General features: G+C 39.6%; 1 protein-coding gene across 4 annotated transcripts; it reads right to left on the minus strand.

Annotated features, from left to right (window-relative positions):
* Positions 1–1,695: 1,695 nt before the first annotated feature.
* LOC148845622 (proteasome subunit beta type-5-like) lies at positions 1,696–18,216 on the minus strand. 4 transcript variants are annotated; one of them, XM_088954192.1, is made up of 9 exons: positions 17,849–18,075; positions 17,696–17,725; positions 17,291–17,413; positions 17,030–17,159; positions 4,505–4,611; positions 2,566–2,700; positions 2,382–2,485; positions 2,187–2,287; positions 1,696–2,078 (listed from the first exon to the last, which is right to left on the minus strand). In XM_088954192.1, the coding sequence occupies exons 2-9, from the start codon at positions 17,699–17,701 to the stop codon at positions 1,951–1,953; spliced, it is 834 nt and encodes a 277-aa protein (XP_088810318.1). In that variant the 5' UTR covers positions 17,702–17,725; positions 17,849–18,075; the 3' UTR covers positions 1,696–1,950. The 4 variants fall into 4 exon arrangements, with proteins under 4 accessions (XP_088810318.1, XP_088810316.1, XP_088810317.1 ...); XM_088954190.1 differs by having other exon boundaries at positions 17,696–17,749; positions 17,849–18,069; XM_088954191.1 differs by having other exon boundaries at positions 17,696–17,757; positions 17,849–18,069.
* Between the last annotated feature and the right edge of the window lie 1,186 nt (positions 18,217–19,402).

Consider the following 19,402-nt stretch of genomic DNA (forward strand, 5'->3'; position numbering starts at 1 on the left):
TCCCTCTCATCAATCTCTACCAGCGAGTCAAATTTGAGTCTAGAAGCCTAACACTTGTTCAAAATGGCCCATTGTTTAGCTCAGTGTTATATTAAGATACTGAAATGACCCCCCTTCTTTTACATTGTGGGGAATGGGTGGGTTTGAATTGTACTGAACATGGTCGCGTAGGTACTCCCCACATCGAAAAGAGTTTTCTGAGCGGGTCAAGTAGGGGGTTTCCAATGCGACCCCGCCTATTTTTCTACATTGTGCAATGTGGAATATTGCCGTTGATCCCGGATCAGATTGAGCGGTCTGGAGTCTCTGGACTGGCTGTGAAAAAGCAGCAGTTATAGCAAATCCTTCTATCCGATGAGATTGGGCTCCCAAAGTCCAACGAACATCAGATCAGCCCATTAGGAATGAATTAAGATTGGGCTGAGCCTTGTTTCAAGGTTTATTCCACTTAGACCCACTATGATGATTCATTTACCGGTGGGCCCTGTATTGGGTGTAGACCCGAATCCAGAGCGTTAAGTATAGATAGTTGGGCAGAGTCCAACCGATGCCTTCAATTAATAGATGGAGTATATAGAAAGAGAATGATGGTTACAAGCTTCAAATTTTTACATTGTAGCGTGCAATGTCGCACTAAAATCAATTGAGGCTCGGTATGGGAAAAGTGCAAATATAAATACGTGGGGTGCAAAACCTTGTATATGGTATTTCTATGCCTTTAATTTGCTTGGGATCAGTTCGGAAAGAGTATAAATATAAATATGTACAATATGAATATATACAAAATAATACAAAATACAATGTTATACACACTACAATGTATTTGTATTCCTTCCAAATTAAATTAGGTTGCTACTATCCAATTCAACCATGAAAATAAACAATTCGAAAAAATCAATGCTTGAAAACGATTCAAAGATATAATTTTCATAATTGAAGTAGATGAAGAAGGCACTTTGAGATGTAAGAGCAGAAAATTACATTTAATGACCAAAAATTAGTCAAGAAAATAATAAAAAATAAAGTACCAATAATTTTGTCATAATTACCAAAATTAGATTAACATGATTTTCAATAAATATGATAAATTACCAAAAATAAAAAATATATATAGAACCATTAAAATTACTTTTTGAAAATATGTATTAATTATCAATAATCTTCAAGAAATAAATATAATTAGTTCATATTGTATTTAAAATACATTTGTGTTTTCGTATAAATTATAAATTATATAATTTAAACATAATAATCCTTGCCTATGATGATATTTGTTCACTCAACAAAACCTGTGCATGGCAGGGGTCCCTGCTAGCAAGGGTGTTCATAGTTTGGTTAACCGAGCCACGGGGCAATTTTTGCAAACCGAACCAGAGCTACCAGTTTTTCCATTTCTCCAAACCCAAACCAAACTGGTACCACCAGTTAACCAGTCTGCCAGTTTCAATTTTTGACCAGTTCAGTTCTTCAGTTTTTTATATATATATATATATCGGTCAATTCAATTAACCGTTAGCTTTTTTGTAAGTTAAACAAAAAACGAACCTATCCTTTGGTTTTTCAAAAATTTCAAACCAAAACCGAACCGATCAGTTTGGTTAACCGCATTTTGCGGTTTGGCTTTCTCGGTTAGGTTAGATTTTTCGGTTTTTCATGGTCACCCCTACCCGCTAGTATGATACAGAAGACCACGCATTGAACGGCAAATAAGTTAACAGAGATGGAATTCATTAATAACGAAAAACAAACTATGGGCGTTTACTGAAATCTCAGGTCTCTTGGAATAGTTAAATAGAACACCCAGATAGACTATCGAGTTCTTCTCTTGAAAGAAAATAAGAGAATCCATACACCTTTTTACCAAATATTTCCAGCAAAAGATTCTTTGACTGAGATCTCCACTGGCATTACCGGAAAAAAGAAAAAAAAGATATCCACTGGCAAACCTGTTCAAGCACCAGTCACCTCGCTCATTTCCTGTTCCACGGTGCCTGGGGTGACTGGATAATATTTAAAGTGGAGTTCCCCAACATCATCACCAGATAGCTTCTTCCATCCATTCGGTCCCACATAATAAACTGATTGAAGGGGAAAAAGAAAGTTGAACTTCCCAGTAAGTGCACACATGCAGGTAACACACACATACGAGAGAGAGAGAGAGAGAGAGAGAGAGAGAGAGAGAATACCACTGGCAACTCCACCACTAGCTCCATCTCGGAACGTTGCGTGATAAATAGCTCGGCGAGCCAATTCAGCAGCTTCTTCTACTGACATATCATAACGGTATCTGTTTAACAAGAATAAAATTACAAGAAAAATGAGATATATCACACTTACTATAAAGCAAACAATCAATGGATCAACATGAACAAAAGGCATACCCATTATCCAATACACCATAAGCATATGGCGAACCAGATCCAACTGAAAATCGTGTTCCTTTAAGTCTTCCCCCTTCGCTGTCCACATAATACAATCCAGGACCCTAAAAGGAAATAGAAGGTAACAGTTTAAAAGAGCCAAATTGGATAAAAACATGATATCATGGATGAATAAGATTATTACCGTCTCATCCCATCCAGCAATCATGGTCCCAACAGACAGACCCATTCCACGATATGAGTACAGAATGTTCGTCAACAGCTTTGAAGCCCCTGTGACTGAAATCCTTCTCTTGTTTGCCAGCTCATGCAATCGGCACTAAAAGCAAAAGTTGAAACACAAAAATCTTTCAATGCTAGAAAACTTGGTGCAGAACAATCTTATTCATCCGAAAAACAGAGTATAAAGATCCATGAGCTAGTTCATTGCTTTTTATAGCACTTTGTAACATATATAATTTAAAGCATTGAATAAAGTAATTGCTAGAGAAAATATATGGACTTCTGGTGCAAGTTTAGGATTGTTGAGGATCACCAGTTCGCAGTTGCCGGTTCCCAACTACAAGATCTCAATTATCAAAAAGCAAAACAGATACATCTGATTTTACTCCAAACAGTTGCAGATAACCACTAAAAGAATGGAATATTGCAGATTGCTGCTATAAAAGACACACTACTTATGAATACAACACTGTTTAATTAAAAAAAATTATGGCAAATTATGTTAAGTTTATCAAGTATCACAAACTCAATTCATTGCCAATGTTATCCTAGGAACCAGAAGTTTTAGCTGCATATAACAGACAAGAAGAATTCCAAGTATCATGTCAGTATCCATGCCTGATGTGACTCCAAGATTCTTTAAGAATTTCAAAAATCTGTTAGATAGGATTCAAAGAGTCCCATTTTTTACTTCAAAATTCAGTCAGTGTCACACTGACACAGCATGGATACGGCATCAGAAATGGAATTTGCACTAAAAACTTAAGTCTCCACATAGACATGGAACCAAGGTTCAAAGTATCATTACGCGCTACTGTATTGGCAGGGGTGTATTGATACTTTTTAGGCCACGTGCTTTATTTTTTTTAGTTTTTTTCAAAAATTCATTTTTATACATGCTTTTATATAATTTAATCAATAAAAAAATTGATTTCCACAAAACACCTGTAAACAGGTGTATCAAGAAGCCAACAATACGACATGATACGCCTGATACGGGGCATGCATATTGTACTGATACTTTGAACCTTGCTAAGTAATGAATCATGGGTGAGTTTCAACTGCCTGAAAACATCCAAAATTCCACTGATGCAACGTGGTGATATGACATTGATCAGGACTTTTGCACTGGTGAAACACCTAATAATATGCATCTAGATCGAAAAACACACAAGTTGAATGTTCCTAACCATCTGATCAATTACCCACTTTTGGATCTTATAACTAGTAGATAATATGAATTCACAGTATGATTCTTTGATATTTCCAATGGAGATGATAAAGTTGCACATTAGAATTAGATAAAGAAAGAAGCTAAACCAAAACAAATCAAGATAGCTAATGCGTTGATCTCAATTCATTTAAACTACATTGTAATGAAAACTTGGCTCCAGCTTCGTTATAGTTAATCTCAACCACAAAAACTATTAACTTATTACCCTGATAATTTAGATGAGATGGTGCATGTTTATGGAAAAGGGTGCATAGGTTTTAGGATAGAAAGTTTTTTATGCATGGCACCCATCTTACAAACTCCATAATAAACTATAGCTGTCAAAAAGTTGATTCAGATAGGATATACATAGAACCAAATTTATGGATAGGATTGCAAAGGAATCTGGTTTTGATCCAATTAAATAAATGCATAAATTTTGGGACCAACATTGGGTGATGGTATTTGTTTTTTAATTTTTGAACCCGTATCTGGCTAATTAGATAAGACCAAATCATGATCTAATCCATTGATAGCCCTAGCTTAGTCTAATCACCAAGATGCACCATGTACAGCATATATCCATTTCTGCAATACAGTTAGTGGTTATATTATCAAATAGTTCCTCCTCACAAAGCAAACAGACAAGGAGCAGAAAGAAGATTAATAAAATTTACAAGTATGTTACCTTGATGCCCAAGTTTCTATGCCAAAATTGGCAATCAGCAGCTCCTCCCGCCATTGTACCAAGCATGTAAGGATTGATTTCAATAATTTTCTTAACAGATTGTGATGCTGCAAACATTGCAAAAGAAATGATTCAAGAAATTTGGCAATGAAACACTTGCTGATGAGATGAAAACCTGGAAGATACCCAGTATTATTAGTGAGGAATATAGTTGTTGCAAGGTGTAAAATTTCTATTCCTTTTTATCTTCAACCCACCCACTAACCAAAAGAAGAAAAAGAAAAAAAAAGGAAAAAAATAAATAAAGAAAGAAAACCATACTCATACATTCCATTCTTTGTGAGCGATTGGGTCCCGAGAGATGGTGAGATGGTAGTTAGGGGGATTAAGAAGTTATTTTGCTGGGACTAAGTCAGTATAAACATGATATACATGTGGCATGGGCAAAATATCAAATCAGATGTGCTTTTTTATACATATCTTCTTTTTTGATTAATTAAAGCTCCTAATTCATATATGAGCAATAACTCCCTTTTTTTTTTGTGCACAGTTAACCTATTTATGGCAGTATTACAAAGTGTTAACTAGTCAATCAACCAGTCAGTTAACAGCTTTACCAACTGCATAGTCAGTCAATACTAAATACCCACAGGAGGCCACATAGTACAACTAAACATCAACTGGGTTGACAAATGACTAGTCAACCTAGCCATAAACAAATTTATTTTAAATGTTTATTTCTTTGTTTTTATATATTTATTTAAACAATATTATATTTTATTTATGCCCTTGATTTGTTGTATAAACGCTAGTTTCTTGAAAAAAAATCATGATGGACACCTAGGTCTGATTCTACCACCCAATGCAGTATCAACTCAAAGGAAGAAAAACAATGCATGGCCTGGAAAAGGTTATTAGCCTTTGAAAAAGTTTGACAAAAAAGGATGGAGGACGAGAGAAGGTTCAGAGTAGTAGGAAGATGGAGGTCTGAGGTGTCGATCGAAGCCAAGACTTTCAAATTCGAAGAGGAAAGGATCAAAGGTGAGGATGCAATGAAAATCAGAGAGAATAACAGGGTGCCTGTGTTGGTATCAAAGGAGGTCATTGTCTGGATGAAAGGTTTCATAGATGGTAAGGTGAATGGCTGGAAAAACTCCATGTCAGTTCTACGTAAGAAATATGTTACAGAATTGAAAAGAAACAGAAAGGGATGGTTTATCTCTGTGGTGGAGTTTTTTGGAACAAATTGAAAACAAATGCTATGTGTGCCGGAAGGGAGATTACGGAAAAGGTGGATGGATTTTGTGAAGATGCTACGGTCTTTCCTTGTAGCCTCGGAAGATAAGAGAGTGGATGGGGTGAAGAGAACTGGTCAAAAATCCAAAGACCAGGGTCAAAAAGTTCAGGAAGGGGCAGTTTCGATTAGTACCTCTGGGAGTGTAGAAGTGCAAGGCCTTCCAACTGAAATGGTGGTTGCTTGCTCTTCTATTCATCGAAGATTATTGGTAGGAGCAGGGAAGGATGAGTGGAAGAAAAGAAGGGTGCTAGTGGCTGATAAAGGAGTGACAGATTGGAGGAGGGTTCTGAGTACAGTTGCAGGAGAGATAGGTATTGGGAGTGAAGCTATGCTGTTCCCTTTTGCAGAGACGAAAGCTGTGCTTGATGTAGGCGACCAGGAACCAAGTTTTAAAGCAGTTGTGGTGGATGGAGATCTGATACAGGTTTAGAACTGGAGCCCAATCTGCAATGAAGTCGAAGTCCAAGATGGGTGTGTCCGGCTGAAGCTTGTAGGCCTTCCATTTCACCTCTGGAGAGACTCTGTTCTTGAGCACATCGTGCAGAGTCTGGGAGGCATCTTGGTGAAAGCTGATAAACAAAATCTGAGTGCCGTAGAGTTACAGGTAGCTGGTGTAAGGCATGAGAACCAGACGAGGTTCTTTGAAATCTGCTCGGATGAAGCCTGGTACAAGGTGTGGGTGGCTTCAGAAGTTGAACGGTCATGATGGGAAGGTGCTCCTAAGGTAGAAGATGATGAGCTGGCAGGGTGGTGGACACGTGGAGCAGATGAAAGTTATTTTTGGGGTTACTGAGCCGGCTTGGGAAAACCAAACGACAAGCAACTTGATTAAGGAAACTAATTCAAATGGGTTTGAATTAAACAAATTAATGGCGAGCTCTTCTTCTTATGCTGATGTGGCAAAGAGGCAGGATGGGTTGGGGAGCCGAAAGGTTTGGTCCGAGCCGTTGAAGGTGGCGGGTGGGTCGGGCACGGTGAAGTTTGAGTCGGAACAGCGTTGGAAGGGCCCACATGACAACTTAAAAGGTCACGCGGGCGGGTCGGGTGGGTGTAACACAGAAAGGAGGTTCCACTTGAAGGACCCACGTGATAACTTAAAATGTCATGTGGGTCAGGGTATGGGGACTCTTCTTGGGCCACTGATAGACGATGATAATGGTCTATCATCGTCCCAAGTCACGAGAAAGGGGAGGAGCTTAGCCCCCTCCGACGCTCCTTAGAGAGGCCGAATCCAAGATACGCTAGGGAAAGAACTGAAGAAAGGGAAGAGAAGGATGAAGGTTGGGTGCAGTGCAGTGCAGTGAAGGAGATGAAGAATCGGAGGACTTTTTTGTTGATGGTACTAGCGTGGTTAGTGTAAATGACGACGATAGCTGTGCTGGAGGTGACATGGACGGGTGGAATATTACAAGCTTATTTCAGGGTGAAGATTGTAATCGGCTTAACTCATTCCCAAGACTACAGAGTATGCAAGGAATAACAGAAGGGGCAAACCAGGAGAACCGGAAGCAGAGCAGGAACACACATCTAGGTGTGAACCAGGGATAGAGTGAAAGATCACCAGGATGACCAAAGGACAGAAGTACTTTCCAACCAACTCAGGGAGATAGACGTTTACCAACCTCTGGAACAAGAGAGGGAGGCCGGGAGCAGTCCTTTTCTAGCCTGTCCATCATTCTCAGGTAACCAAGTGAATTCGGTTTGTGCTACTAATGCGTCTCCTGTGTCTTTGGTTCCAGATTCCGTTCCTGTTCCATGTCCTGTAGCCCATTAATATGCAGCCGAGCTAGTTGGCAGGCTCTCCAGGGAGGGGGAGAGGGGAAGGAAGGAAAGTGGGAAGGTGCGGGAAGGAAGGTATAGGAGTGAAAAAGTGTGAGAAATCATTGCAAGAGTGTTTAAGGAAGTGGAAGGAAAGTTGATCTGGAGGAGGGAAGGGGAGGAAGGAAGAGGGGAGGGGTTAGTGGAGAGGAGGGAAGGGAATGACGGTAGAGATGGAGAGGACTACAAGGAGAAAACAGGGAAGGAGGGAGGTAATAGGAGAGGGAGGATGGGTGGAGAGGAAAGAACAGAGGTGAGACCAGAGGATAGGAAAAAAGGGTAGGTGGACAGAGATGGAGGGGATTCTGTAGGAAGGGTAGGGGTGGAGGACTCGGTGAGAGAAGACATGATAGCAGAATTTGTAGGGAAGTTGGGTTGTAGGTTGGAAGATTTGAATGTGTTGAAAGAAAGCTTATAGAAGAGGAAGAAGGAGATCAAAACAAAGAAGAGGAGATTGAGTGAAGTAGAGAGACTGAAGAGAAATGTAGAGGGTGACAAGAAGCTCGGGGTAAAAGGAGATAGAAGGAAAGGGGGAAAGTAGTGGGTAGGTGGCAAGTGGTTTAAAAAAGAAGCGGAATGAAGATTCTTAGTTGGAATGTGAGGGGAATTGGGAGTGCAAGGAAGAGAGTGACAATAAAAGAGGTAATAAGGAGGTATGACCCAGACATTGTGTTGTTGCATGAGTCTAAGAGAACGGAGTTTAATAACAAATGGACAAAGAGTGTATGGAAAGCTAGAGGGATTAGCTGGGTGCCTACTCCCTCGTGGGATGCTTCCGGGGGGATTGTAACAATGTGGAAGAGGGATGTGGTTGAAGGTTTGGAGGAGTTGATCGGAAAGTACTTGGCTTGCATGAAGTTTAAGCAGCAAGAGGATGATTACATGTGGGTGCTCACAAATGTATACGGACCAAATGACTACAGAGAGAGAAAGGAGTTGTGGGAGGAATTGGCTGATGTTAGAGGGTTGTGGGATGGGCCCTGGTGCATGGGTGGGGATTTCAATGTGATCAAGTTCTCGGAAGAATCCAATAAGGTTAATTAGAGGGTGGCAGAAAGCATGAAGAAGTTTAACAGTTTTGTGGATGCCTTTGAGCTTAAAGAGATTCCCCTAGCCCATAAGACATTTACATGGTCAAATCTCCAATCTAGACCCATTTGCTCTAAGCTGGATAGATTCTTGTTCTCTTTGGATTGGGAAGAACATTGGGGAACCTTGGCTTCTAGAGCTCTCCCAAGGGTGACCTTGGATCATTGGCCCATAGTATTATGTAAGGAGGAAAGAAGGTGTGGAGGTTCTACCCCCTTTAGATTTGAAAATATGTGGTTACTTCATCCAGGGTTTACTAACAAAGTGAGGGAGTGGTAGTATGAATGTAACCCAATGGTGGAATGGGAGGGAATGAGATTCCATAAGAAACTACAATTCTTGAAAGCAAAAATCAAGTAGTGAAATTTGGTGGAGTTTGGGAGGATAGAAGAAAGAAAGGGAGCTCTGATGGATAAACTTGAAAGCCTTGACTCTAAAGAAGAAATGGGAGAATTTGGAGAGGAAGACAATGAACTCAGGAGAGGTTTGAGAAGACAGTTAGAGGATTGCCTACACAAGGAGGAAATTAGTTGGAGGCAAAAATCTCGATGTAAACGGTTGCGAGAGGGAGACAGAAACACTAGGTATTTCCACTCTTTGGCAGATGGCAGGAGAAGGAAGAACTTTATCTCCAAATTGGTAGTAGATGGAGTTGAGTTAATACAACAAGAGGAGATAGTCGGGGCCTGTGTGGAGCACTTCAAAATCCATTCTAAGCAGGCCTGTGAGTAGAAGGGTGTGGGTAGAAGGATTGGATTGGCTAGATGTAGGGGTGGAGAACAGGAGAAGGTTGGAAAGAAGCTTTAATTTGGAAGAGATCAAGGAGGTTGTGTTTTCTATGGATAGAACAAAAGCTCCAGTGCCGGATGGGTTCACAATGGCTTTTTATCAGGACTGTTGGGATATTTTGAAAGATGATCTTTTGCGGGTGTTTGATGAGTTTTTCAGGAGAGGAATTGTCAATTTGGGTGTGAACTCTACATTTATAGCCTTAATTCCAAAAGAGAAAGATGCATCCCACCCGAAGGATTTTAGGCCAATTAGCTTGGTAAATAGCTTGTATAAGATCATTGCGAAAGTGTTGTCTTTGAGGCTGAAGGAGGTATTGCCAGATATCATTGTACATTATCAAGGAGCTTTTGTGAGTGGAAGACAAATTACTGATCAGATTTTAATTGCTAATGAGAGTGTGGAGAACTTTAAGAGGGATAAGAAGAAGGGAGTGGTCTGTAAGTTGGACTTGGAAAAGGTTTATGACTTGGTGGACTATGATTTCTTGAGGAAAGTTTTGACTAAATTTGGGTTTGGGGCTAGATGGTGTAAGTGGATCAAGGGTTGTGTCCGGAATTGTCATTATTCAGTGCTAGTGAATGGGACAGTAGTAGATTTCTTTCCAGCCAGTAGGAGAATAAGAGAAGGAGACCCCCTCTCTCCTTTCTTGTTCATTCTAATTGTGGAGGTATTGGGGAAATTGATTCATAGAGCAAATTCTAGGGGGCTCATTAGAGGTTGGAGAGTTGGGAGGGTGGAAACCCCCCTTACTCACTTACAGTTTGCTGAATACACAATTCTGTTTTGTGAAGGCGGTAATGTGAGCTTTATCAGGAACTTGAAGTCCGTGATACAACTGTTTGAGCAAATGTCCAACTCGAAGGTTAACCTTGGGAAAAGTTGTGTAGTGGGGGTGAATATGGAGGAGGGAGAGATCAGGGAGAGTGCTGAAGTGTTGGGGTGCGAAGTCTCGGGGTGGCCTTTGAATTACTTAGGGTTTCCATTAGGTGATAATCCTATGAGAGAGAGCTTTTGGAACCCGGTAGTGGAAAGGTTTGAAAAAAGACTGGTATCCTGGAAAAGAACTACCTCTCTCTTGGTGGGAGAATTATACTAATTAAAGCCACGCTTGCTAACTTGCCCATCTTTTTCCTGTCGGTGTTTAAAATCCCAATGAAGGTTTCTAACAGATTGGAGAAGCCAATGAGAGATTTCCTGCGGGAGCTGGGAGAGGAGAAGAGGGATCATAGAGTTAGCTGGGAGATAGTGTGTAGGAATAAGCCTTGTGGTGGTTTGGGGCTTGGGAATATTAGGAGAAGGAATATGGCTCTTCTGGGAAAGTGGTTGTGGAGGTTCCCTATGGAGAAGGAGAAGCTATAGGCTAGAATAGTGGCAAGTATACATGGGCTGGAGCATAATGGATGGGACACTGGAATCAAAGCTAGGATCACAAGCAATTCTCCTTGGAAAGCCATTCATGACCTGCTTTCTCTCCTAATATCAGGTATGATTTGAATTCCGGTAACTCCATAAAATTTTGGGAACAAACCTGGGTGGGGAGTGCCCCTCTAAAGGATCAGTTTCCTTCTTTGTATGCTCTATCTGATTTAAAAAATGAGCAAATCTCATCTTTCACCACCCCGTCCTCTTCCACTTCTGGGATTGGGTGGAACTTGGATCTAAGAAGGGATTTGAGGGACTTTGACTTCGATAGTATTTCGAGCCTTATTGCACTTATTGATAACGTTGCCTTAGACCCCACTAGGGCGGATTCTAGAATTTGGACAGCTTACTTGTGCTTCCTTCTTCAAAGTCTTAAGTCAATCCACCAGTCCTACTTTCCCCCCTTTCCCTGTTGATAAGGTTTGGTGTAGAGCAATACCTCCCAGGGTTGGTAGTTTTTGTTGGGAAGCCTATCTGGAAAGAATCAACATTGGTGATCTACTCCAAAAGAAGAGACCCAATACTAGCTTGTCACCTCATTGGTGTGTTCTTTGTAAAGCGGATGGGGAGGCTGGCTTTCACCTACTGGGATTGGGCTTTCTCCATATTTGGATGTAGCTAGAATCCTCCATCAGACATGCAGAGCCTTTTTTCCCTTTCTTTTTTCAGGTGGTGGATAAAAAGGGGAAGGACTATGTGGAGAGGACTAAGGGTTGCAGTATGTTGGACACTTTGGGAAGAAAGAAATTATTGGATATTCTCAAAAACAGAGAGAGGAGCAGCAGATCTGAGGGTATCATACATGTCAGGGTTGTACAGTGGCTGAAATCTTTGGAGCTATTCACAGATTACACTGTGGATGACATGTTGAGGAAGTGGGGTGAAATTGCAAATTGCACACAGACCAAGTCAGTAATTAGTGTGTCTTGGACCCCTCCACCTGTTGGATTCTTGAAATTAAACTTTGATGGGTGTAGTAGGGGAAATCCGGGACAATCGAGGATTGGGGGTGTTTTTAGGGATGAGAATGGGGTCATTTCTGCCATGTTCTCAGGCCCAATTGGAGTGGGTGACTCCCTTAGAGCTGAGATCTTCGTAGTTATGGAAGGAGTCCAGAAAGCTAAGGAGTTGAGCATAAGGAAACTCATAATTGAAGGGGATTCAAAGGTGGTGATAGGGTGGCTGAATAAAGATAACAATGGCTTATGGAAGTACAACAATGAGAGGAGGAAATTTAAGTGGCTAGTGCGGGAGATGGAAGTTAAGATATGTTGGCTTAAAAGATCGGCTAATTCCCTAGTTGATGATTTAGCTAAACAAGGGGCAGAAAGGGATTCACTGTTTTGGGCTAAGTTGTAACTTTAGTGTTTTTTTCCTTTTCTTTTTCCTTTTCTTTTGGAAGATAAGTGTGTTTGTCTTCCTCTTGTAAATCTTCTATTGACGATTTAATGAAAGTGTTATTGATAAAAAAAATCATGATGGCACATAGTGTTATATGAAATAAAAATAATACATAAAACAAATGAAAACAGTGGAGGAGCTCTTTAAAGTCTTATTCAAGTTAGTGGTTTGCCATTATGCAGTTGCCACAAACAAGGGGAAAGTGTCAAATAGTCAAGGTTAACCTCTTGCCTTGTACAACAAAGACTATCCACCTTTTATCTCAACCTTCCCATCCTTTTTTTTTTTTTTGGTTTTGTTTTGAACATTAATCAATCAGAATATATTGATTACAACTAAAGAACAAAGAGTGTACCTTAAGGTCCTTAACCCTTTCCTCCTTTCTGCTTTACCTTTCCATCAGATTTCTATGGAAATATTCCTCCGCTACAACTGGTTTACTACAAACCTTTCCTAGCCAATGCATCAGGTAGACCATTTGCTGATCCTTGAATCCAAATGAACCTTGTCCCTATCTGCCCTGCCAAACTTCTAATTATCTTTCATGATATGTCTATATTTGCCACAATCCTTGGTTATTGTTTCTCATTCATCACACAACCTTAGAGTCCTTGTACCACTTATCTTCTATAACCAAGAGAAAGTCCTAATCTCAAATCCTGTAGTAACCAATTGGTACTAAGTAGATGGTCATAACTCATAAGCTCTCCAGGATTGCCCATGCTACCTCCATCAAAGTTTAGTTATGGCTGATGACCTGATTCAGGTGGGGTCCTAGAACAGCTAATAGTATAGCTGATCATCTGGAAAAAAGGGTGAACAGGGCCAATGTTGATCAGGGACAACCAGGACATGGGTCTGACTTGTAACGCTGTCTTTGTTTGGAGGTTTGATCAACACTGAATAGTCATAGCATGAACTCGGGAGGTCATATATGCAATTACACAAGAAGAGAACTTGACTACATAAGATAGGTCATGGTCTCATGGATGTCGCATCAAGGGATGGAAGAGAGGAGCCAACTAAGTGGAACTAATTGGACTATTTGGGAAATGCATGTGGAGGCGCATTAGAACAGCTACTTTGTGGACCATTTGGGAAGAAAGGAATTCTAGAATCTTTCTTGACAAGGAGAGAACACTTCCAGCAGTGGGGTGTATTTTAAATAGAGCTATACCCTGGTTAAGAACCTAGAACCCTTCACTCTCTTCTCCTTTGCAGCAGTTTGGATACCTCCTCCAGAAGGTTTTATTAAACTGAACTTTGACGGGAGTAGCCGAGGCAATCCGGGTTTGGCAGGGATTGGAGGGGTCTCGAGATCTGAGGAAAGCAATATCTTATCTCTGTTTTCAGGTCTGGTGGGAGTGGGTGATTCTACAAGGGTTGAACCGTTGGCTTCTGTACAAGGAGTTCAGAAAAGTTACTGATTCTAAGGTGATTGTGGGTTGGTTGCAAAACCCTGATTCAGCTACTTGGAGGCTGGAGCTATAGGGATTTAATGAAAAAATTTTAATGGTCAACTGGACACATGACAATTAGAGTCCAATGGGTGGGTAGGTCGGTAAATGCTTTTGCTGACTCTTGCCAAACAAGGGGTATCTAGGGAAAAGCTATTCTGGGCAAGTTTGCAACTTCTTCTGGTTTATTCTGTTTTCACTGTAATGTCTAGGAGAGGCTGCACCTCATGCCTCTCCAAGGGATGCTTGTAACAGCTTATATTTCTCTGATAATGAAACTATAATTCAATTATCAAAAAAAAAAAGAAAAAAAACTAAGTGGAACTAATTCATGCCCTACAACAAGAGAATAGAAAGGAACATGGAAATGTAATGTAAAGCAGTGATTGAGGGATAAATTGATCAACAATGAACATGGAATTTAAGAAAATCAAACAAGAAGCTAAATGTAAATGTAGAATGACTTTGGACAAGTGCATCAAGAGAGTAGCAAAAGTGATGCAGAACCAAAGGTTGAGGAAAGGGAAGTCAAACCCTTTCTTTCCTCTTGATCTGTATGGACCTTCTAGTGGCTGTATATTCAGCAAGGCCAAGCCTATTATTTTGTGAGTTGGTCCAAAGGTCCATAACATTAAGTCCATTTCAGCAAGCCCAAGAAGTTGGTTGTCAACTCATATGGACCCAACATGAGAGGCAAAATATTCAAGTCCAATAAAATCTTCTCAAGATTCTCGTAGGCCAATCAAATATTTGAAGGATTCAGAATATTCATTGTTCTAGTAAGTATTTCTTTAGTTAGTCTCATTGTTTAGGGAAAGAAATAAAGTGTAGATCTCAAAAGAGATAGTTTGAGTTCTCTACGTAAATCCATGTAAACACTTTTTGGTATGAACAATGAAGGTCGAATTATTTTGCAATTTTATGGTCTCCTATAGGCTTTGTTTAAAACCCCTTCACCAATTTACTAGTTCTTTTGTTAGTCTCATTGTTTAGGGAAAGAAATATAGTGTAGATCTCAAAAGAGATAGTTTGAGTTTTCTATGTAAAGCCATGTAAACACTTTTTGGTATGAATAAATGAAGGTTGAATTATTTTTGCAATTTTATGGTCTCCTATAGGCTTTGTTTAAAACCCCTTCACCAATTTACTAGTTCTGTTTATTTAGTTGGTTGATTGTTTAATTTTCTTATATTCTGTCCAGCCTACTTTGTTACGCAAATCAAGGTTTATCTTTCAAACATACAAACAGAGGGCCTTGTGGCCCGTTACCAGCTTGATTAGGAGTTCTGGATTGGCAGAAAACAGAATTATGGACACTGAACTGGGCAACCTATCATGAGTGGACATGGCGGTGTTCTGTACACATGGGGCCCATGTGGGACCCACACCTTATGGATATGGAACACTGGTGTGTTCACTTGTAATAGGTTGCCCATCCTTGTGTGCATGATTTTAACTCTAGCCCATCCGGTTCCCCTGCTTAGGCCCATCCCAGCCACCTAATAAGCTTCTGTTTAGGTAGGCCCTCAATCAAAAAGAAGTTGAGAAGTCTGAAAGGAAAAGGAGAATTCATGAAGAGACTCAGTAGTGGATAATATAAGAAGAGAAAAGTCACTAGTGAAAAATATACTATTTAAGATACTACAATTAAGACAAAATTTCACTAATAAAAACTTGCCAAGAGGATAACAAAAAACTAGGCTAAGCTTAATAATATAGTAACCTATATAATAAGTTAAGGAGAACAAATTTAGCATGACACAGAGTACATAGGGTCCATTACTTGGTGTAATGGTAAAATCTCGGGCTGGCATGCGGGAGAATGTCAGTATGAGTCAAAGGGCAGCCACTTTGTAGCAAAAAAAAATGCTGACGGTTAGGACTGTACCTAGTCTACCCCTCCCAAGACGCCAGATAGCTGGGACCAACATTGGGTAATGGCCCTTTTACAGAGAGAATATATGGATCCAAATCCAGATATCAAAGGTTGGAACAAGGGCATGGAGATGGTTAGCTGTCAACGGATCATCTTTTATTATTTGGTCCAGCCAAAATAAGGATGTAACCCCTCTAACTGTTAGTCCTGTTAATTTGTTGTGCCAGTTTGCAGCGTTACTTTAAAAGAAACCAATGGCTAGGCCATTGTTTCTAAAGTGTGCCTCTACCAAACTGAGCATTAAAAGCTACACAGCGTAGTCAAAAACACATACAACATAGCCACAGTACTCATGAAGAACAAATTCTTCTTCTATTGTTTCTGTATCATCTCTCTACCAAAACAGAACATTAAAAGACACACAACAGCATAATCACAACACTCAAACAGATACATAAATTTTGAACTGATATTTGTTAATATTTGAGGCCAATTTAAAATTTTACTTGGACATTTGTCAGTGAGATCCTAGGGGCCATTACTTGGTGTAACAGTAAATCTCAGGCTAGCAAGCATAAAAATGCAGGTTCGAGTCCAAGAGTGGGCACTTTGTGCAAAACAATGCCGAAGCATAGGACCTTATCCAGTCTACCCCTTCCAAAAGAGCTAGGACCAATATCGGGTAGTGGCCTTTTTTATAAGTCGGTGAGACTCTGGTTGCTTAGTCTAGATTTATATTGACGTATTTACAAGAAAATATACTTGTGTTTAGATTGTATCAATTTGTATTTTAACTGATTCAGCAACTATGTGACTTTAGAGGCCTAGCACCTAGTTTGTTTGAGTTCAAAATATGGGTGATTGGCATGAATGAAGAATCTAAAGGTTTTCCCCTAATCCATCACCTAGGTGATGGGTGATGGCTAGGCAGGTGCCTAAAACCTTGGTGCCTGGCCAACTATAGTTGGGAGCAAGATATAGGAAAGACAACTGAGATGCTTTTTCAATCTCAAATAAAGAATGAAAATTTTCATCATTGAAGGATTATTTTGCAAATTGAAAGTCTTAAAGCACAGAGGGAAACTTAAAATCAAGTAGTAGGAAGAGATTTTAAAGCTCATTGTTTAAAGGTTAATGGACCAATAGGGCAGAATGGAGGGAAATGATCCGTGCAGTTGACCCTCAATTAGCTTGGTCAAGAAAGATCACAACAACAGCGATAATGGACAGGAACTTCTTATTAACTGAGTAATTTATTCAGTAAAGGTTAAATTGCTCCAAAATAATTAAACGAAAAAGAAAAAACGTGAGCAAAGTTTAACACCAAATAGACACATTCAATGTAATGAAAGTGGTTACAGTTGGACACATACAGATATATCCCCCCATGCTAGCTCTAGAATCGGCAGCGACCATGACTCCTTCCTTGAATATGAAAGCAAGTGTTGTTGTCCCTTTTGCTGGCTTCAGCGTTTGTTTGGCATCTTTCTGAAAGCCATCAAACTGCGGAACAAAAGAAAAGGTTCAGCCTCTAGAAATCCTTCTTTGTGAAAACTAAAATGGAGCCATATTAAAACAAAGCAACTGCTTATAAAAAAAAAATAAACAAATAAAACAATTACATCAGAGCTTACATCAGTAGTACAAGGAAGCTCAAATGAAGGGACCGCTGAGAATCCACTGCTAAATTCATTGCCTACCCCAAACAGCGGGGAAGCTGATTCAAGACCACTTAAATCGAGCTTCATGCTTATCACCTAACAAAAAAAAAAAAAAAAAAAAAAACGGAAAAGAAATAAAATTAAGGCAAATATCTCTAATTTTAAGAGAACAATGAGTGATTTACAATGAACAAAACGCAATGCAAATAAAAAAGAACCCCCCCCCCCTAAAAAAAAGACGTAGACAATTAAAACCATGAATATTCCACCAGAGATAAACCATAGAATCGTCCCTGGATATAGAAAAAGGCCTAGCATGACAAATTATCACACTACAGTATTCATTAGAGAGAGATCCGGAAGTCCCTATTATGCAACCTTCATTCGATGTAGTTGGCTAGAATCCAGCTGCGTAAAAGAAAAAATCGTTTCCTGTGGCACTTGATTCTCAGACCATAGAGAATTTAAAAAACTTAGTTTACAGAAGGATTTCGAACATTGAAGGGAGAATAAGTGAAAACCTAGCCTCACCTGTGAAGTAGAAAAATGAGAAGAAGAAACAACGAACACAAAACAATGAACAGAATCCGCAACCTAAAGAAGAAATTGTTGTTGCCGAAGAAGGGAACCAAAGAGGACGCCAAGCTTGAAGAACAAGAAACGTTTTAAAGGGAGACAAACAACGCAGATGAAAGCCGGTGCTCTGTAAACTCGTAGCGGACCGGATGATCTGATTGGTTTGATATAAAACCACACCCTCTCGATCTCGTTTCGACTTTGTAGTTGTAGAAGTAGAACCCAAGGCAGGATTTCGACTTTACCAAAAAGAATGGTCCACCCAGGCAACTAGGGAACCAGGCCGAACGGTTCGACCCTAAAACTCTTCAAACAGAAGTTACAGAACTGATTTGGGAACCCGGATTTTTTATAAGCCAGGCTATTTGGTTGGTCATGTGTGGGGGTTGTAATCGGATTGGTTTCGGAACGGACCCAACTACATCCATATATGAACCGATTAACAATCCCTTTGATCCGAATACGATCCGAAATGTTGGACTCGGATAGGATTCGGATTTAATCTGCATCCAAAATATTATGCTTAAACATAATAAGAAATTAAAAAAGTTTTAAAAAATAATTATTTTCAACTTATACGCGTATGATAAATGTGTAAGATATTAAATTAATGTTAGCTATACATTATCTTCATTCATGCTTTATCCCAATTAGATGGGCCAATTACATGAATCCTTTTCACCAATTCATTTTATCTAAAGTATATATATTTCAGACGAGATTAAATTCATATTATTTATAAAAAATTAAATCCATATTCAATCCAATTATTAATTGGATGCAAGTTGTAACATCTAAATTTCATATAATACGTCGAATTCAGTATCAAATCAAGTATCAAACTTTTGGAGTAAAATGGGATTAAAAAATTAATGGTAATATGAAACGGTCATGAATGTTTTTATATCAAGAAACCTGCCTTGTTCAAGGTTCTGCTGTCTATATATTGGGCTCGAGCAAAATGGGATTAAAAAATTCTGCTGCCTTATTAATCACCCCTTCATATCAAACAACCTAAATGGTCATGAACATTTTTATTGAGCTCGATTAGCAAACGAGTTTATACATTGGGCTCGAACTTGACTTAAAGTTCAGTTAGATGAGTCAAATTGAGCTTTTCATGAGCTGAGTTCAAATGGCTTGTGAAAAACGCAGTTCGTGGCTATCCCTATTTACTAGTAATGGGTTGGGCTACACGATTGACCTCTTGAACAATGTTTCTACTTGTCTTAGTGAAGAAGAGAGCAAACTCTTGGACTAGCAAGTCACTAACCAAGAGATTCTGAATGCCATAAATCAGATGTCCCCCTCCAAAAGCTCTTGGACCTAATGGCCTCCCAAATTTCTTTTTCCAAAAATATTGGAAAGTTGTGGGAAGGGCTGTTCTTGAGGCAGTTCATGAGTTGATCTTTAAATCTAGTGGAATGCTTAAAGAGCTTAACAATACTATTATCACCCTCATCCCTAAGGTTTTGAGTCTTCATATGGCTTTCCAATTCAGACCGATCA

The sequence above is a fragment of the Nelumbo lutea genome, chromosome 7, assembly GCF_056320005.1.
Source record: "Nelumbo lutea isolate HS-2025 chromosome 7, American lotus-T2T, whole genome shotgun sequence".
NCBI classification, from domain to species: Eukaryota; Viridiplantae; Streptophyta; class Magnoliopsida; order Proteales; family Nelumbonaceae; genus Nelumbo; species Nelumbo lutea.

Bases quoted from the DNA above. Each gene is read 5' to 3' on its own strand.
- LOC148845622 (XM_088954192.1), bottom strand. The intron at 2,486-2,565 runs GTAATAATCTTA...ATTTCCTTTTAG, and splicing joins TTGCTGGATGGGATGAGACG to GGTCCTGGATTGTATTATGT. The intron at 2,288-2,381 runs GTATGCCTTTTG...CTTGTTAAACAG, and splicing joins TATGGTGTATTGGATAATGG to ATACCGTTATGATATGTCAG.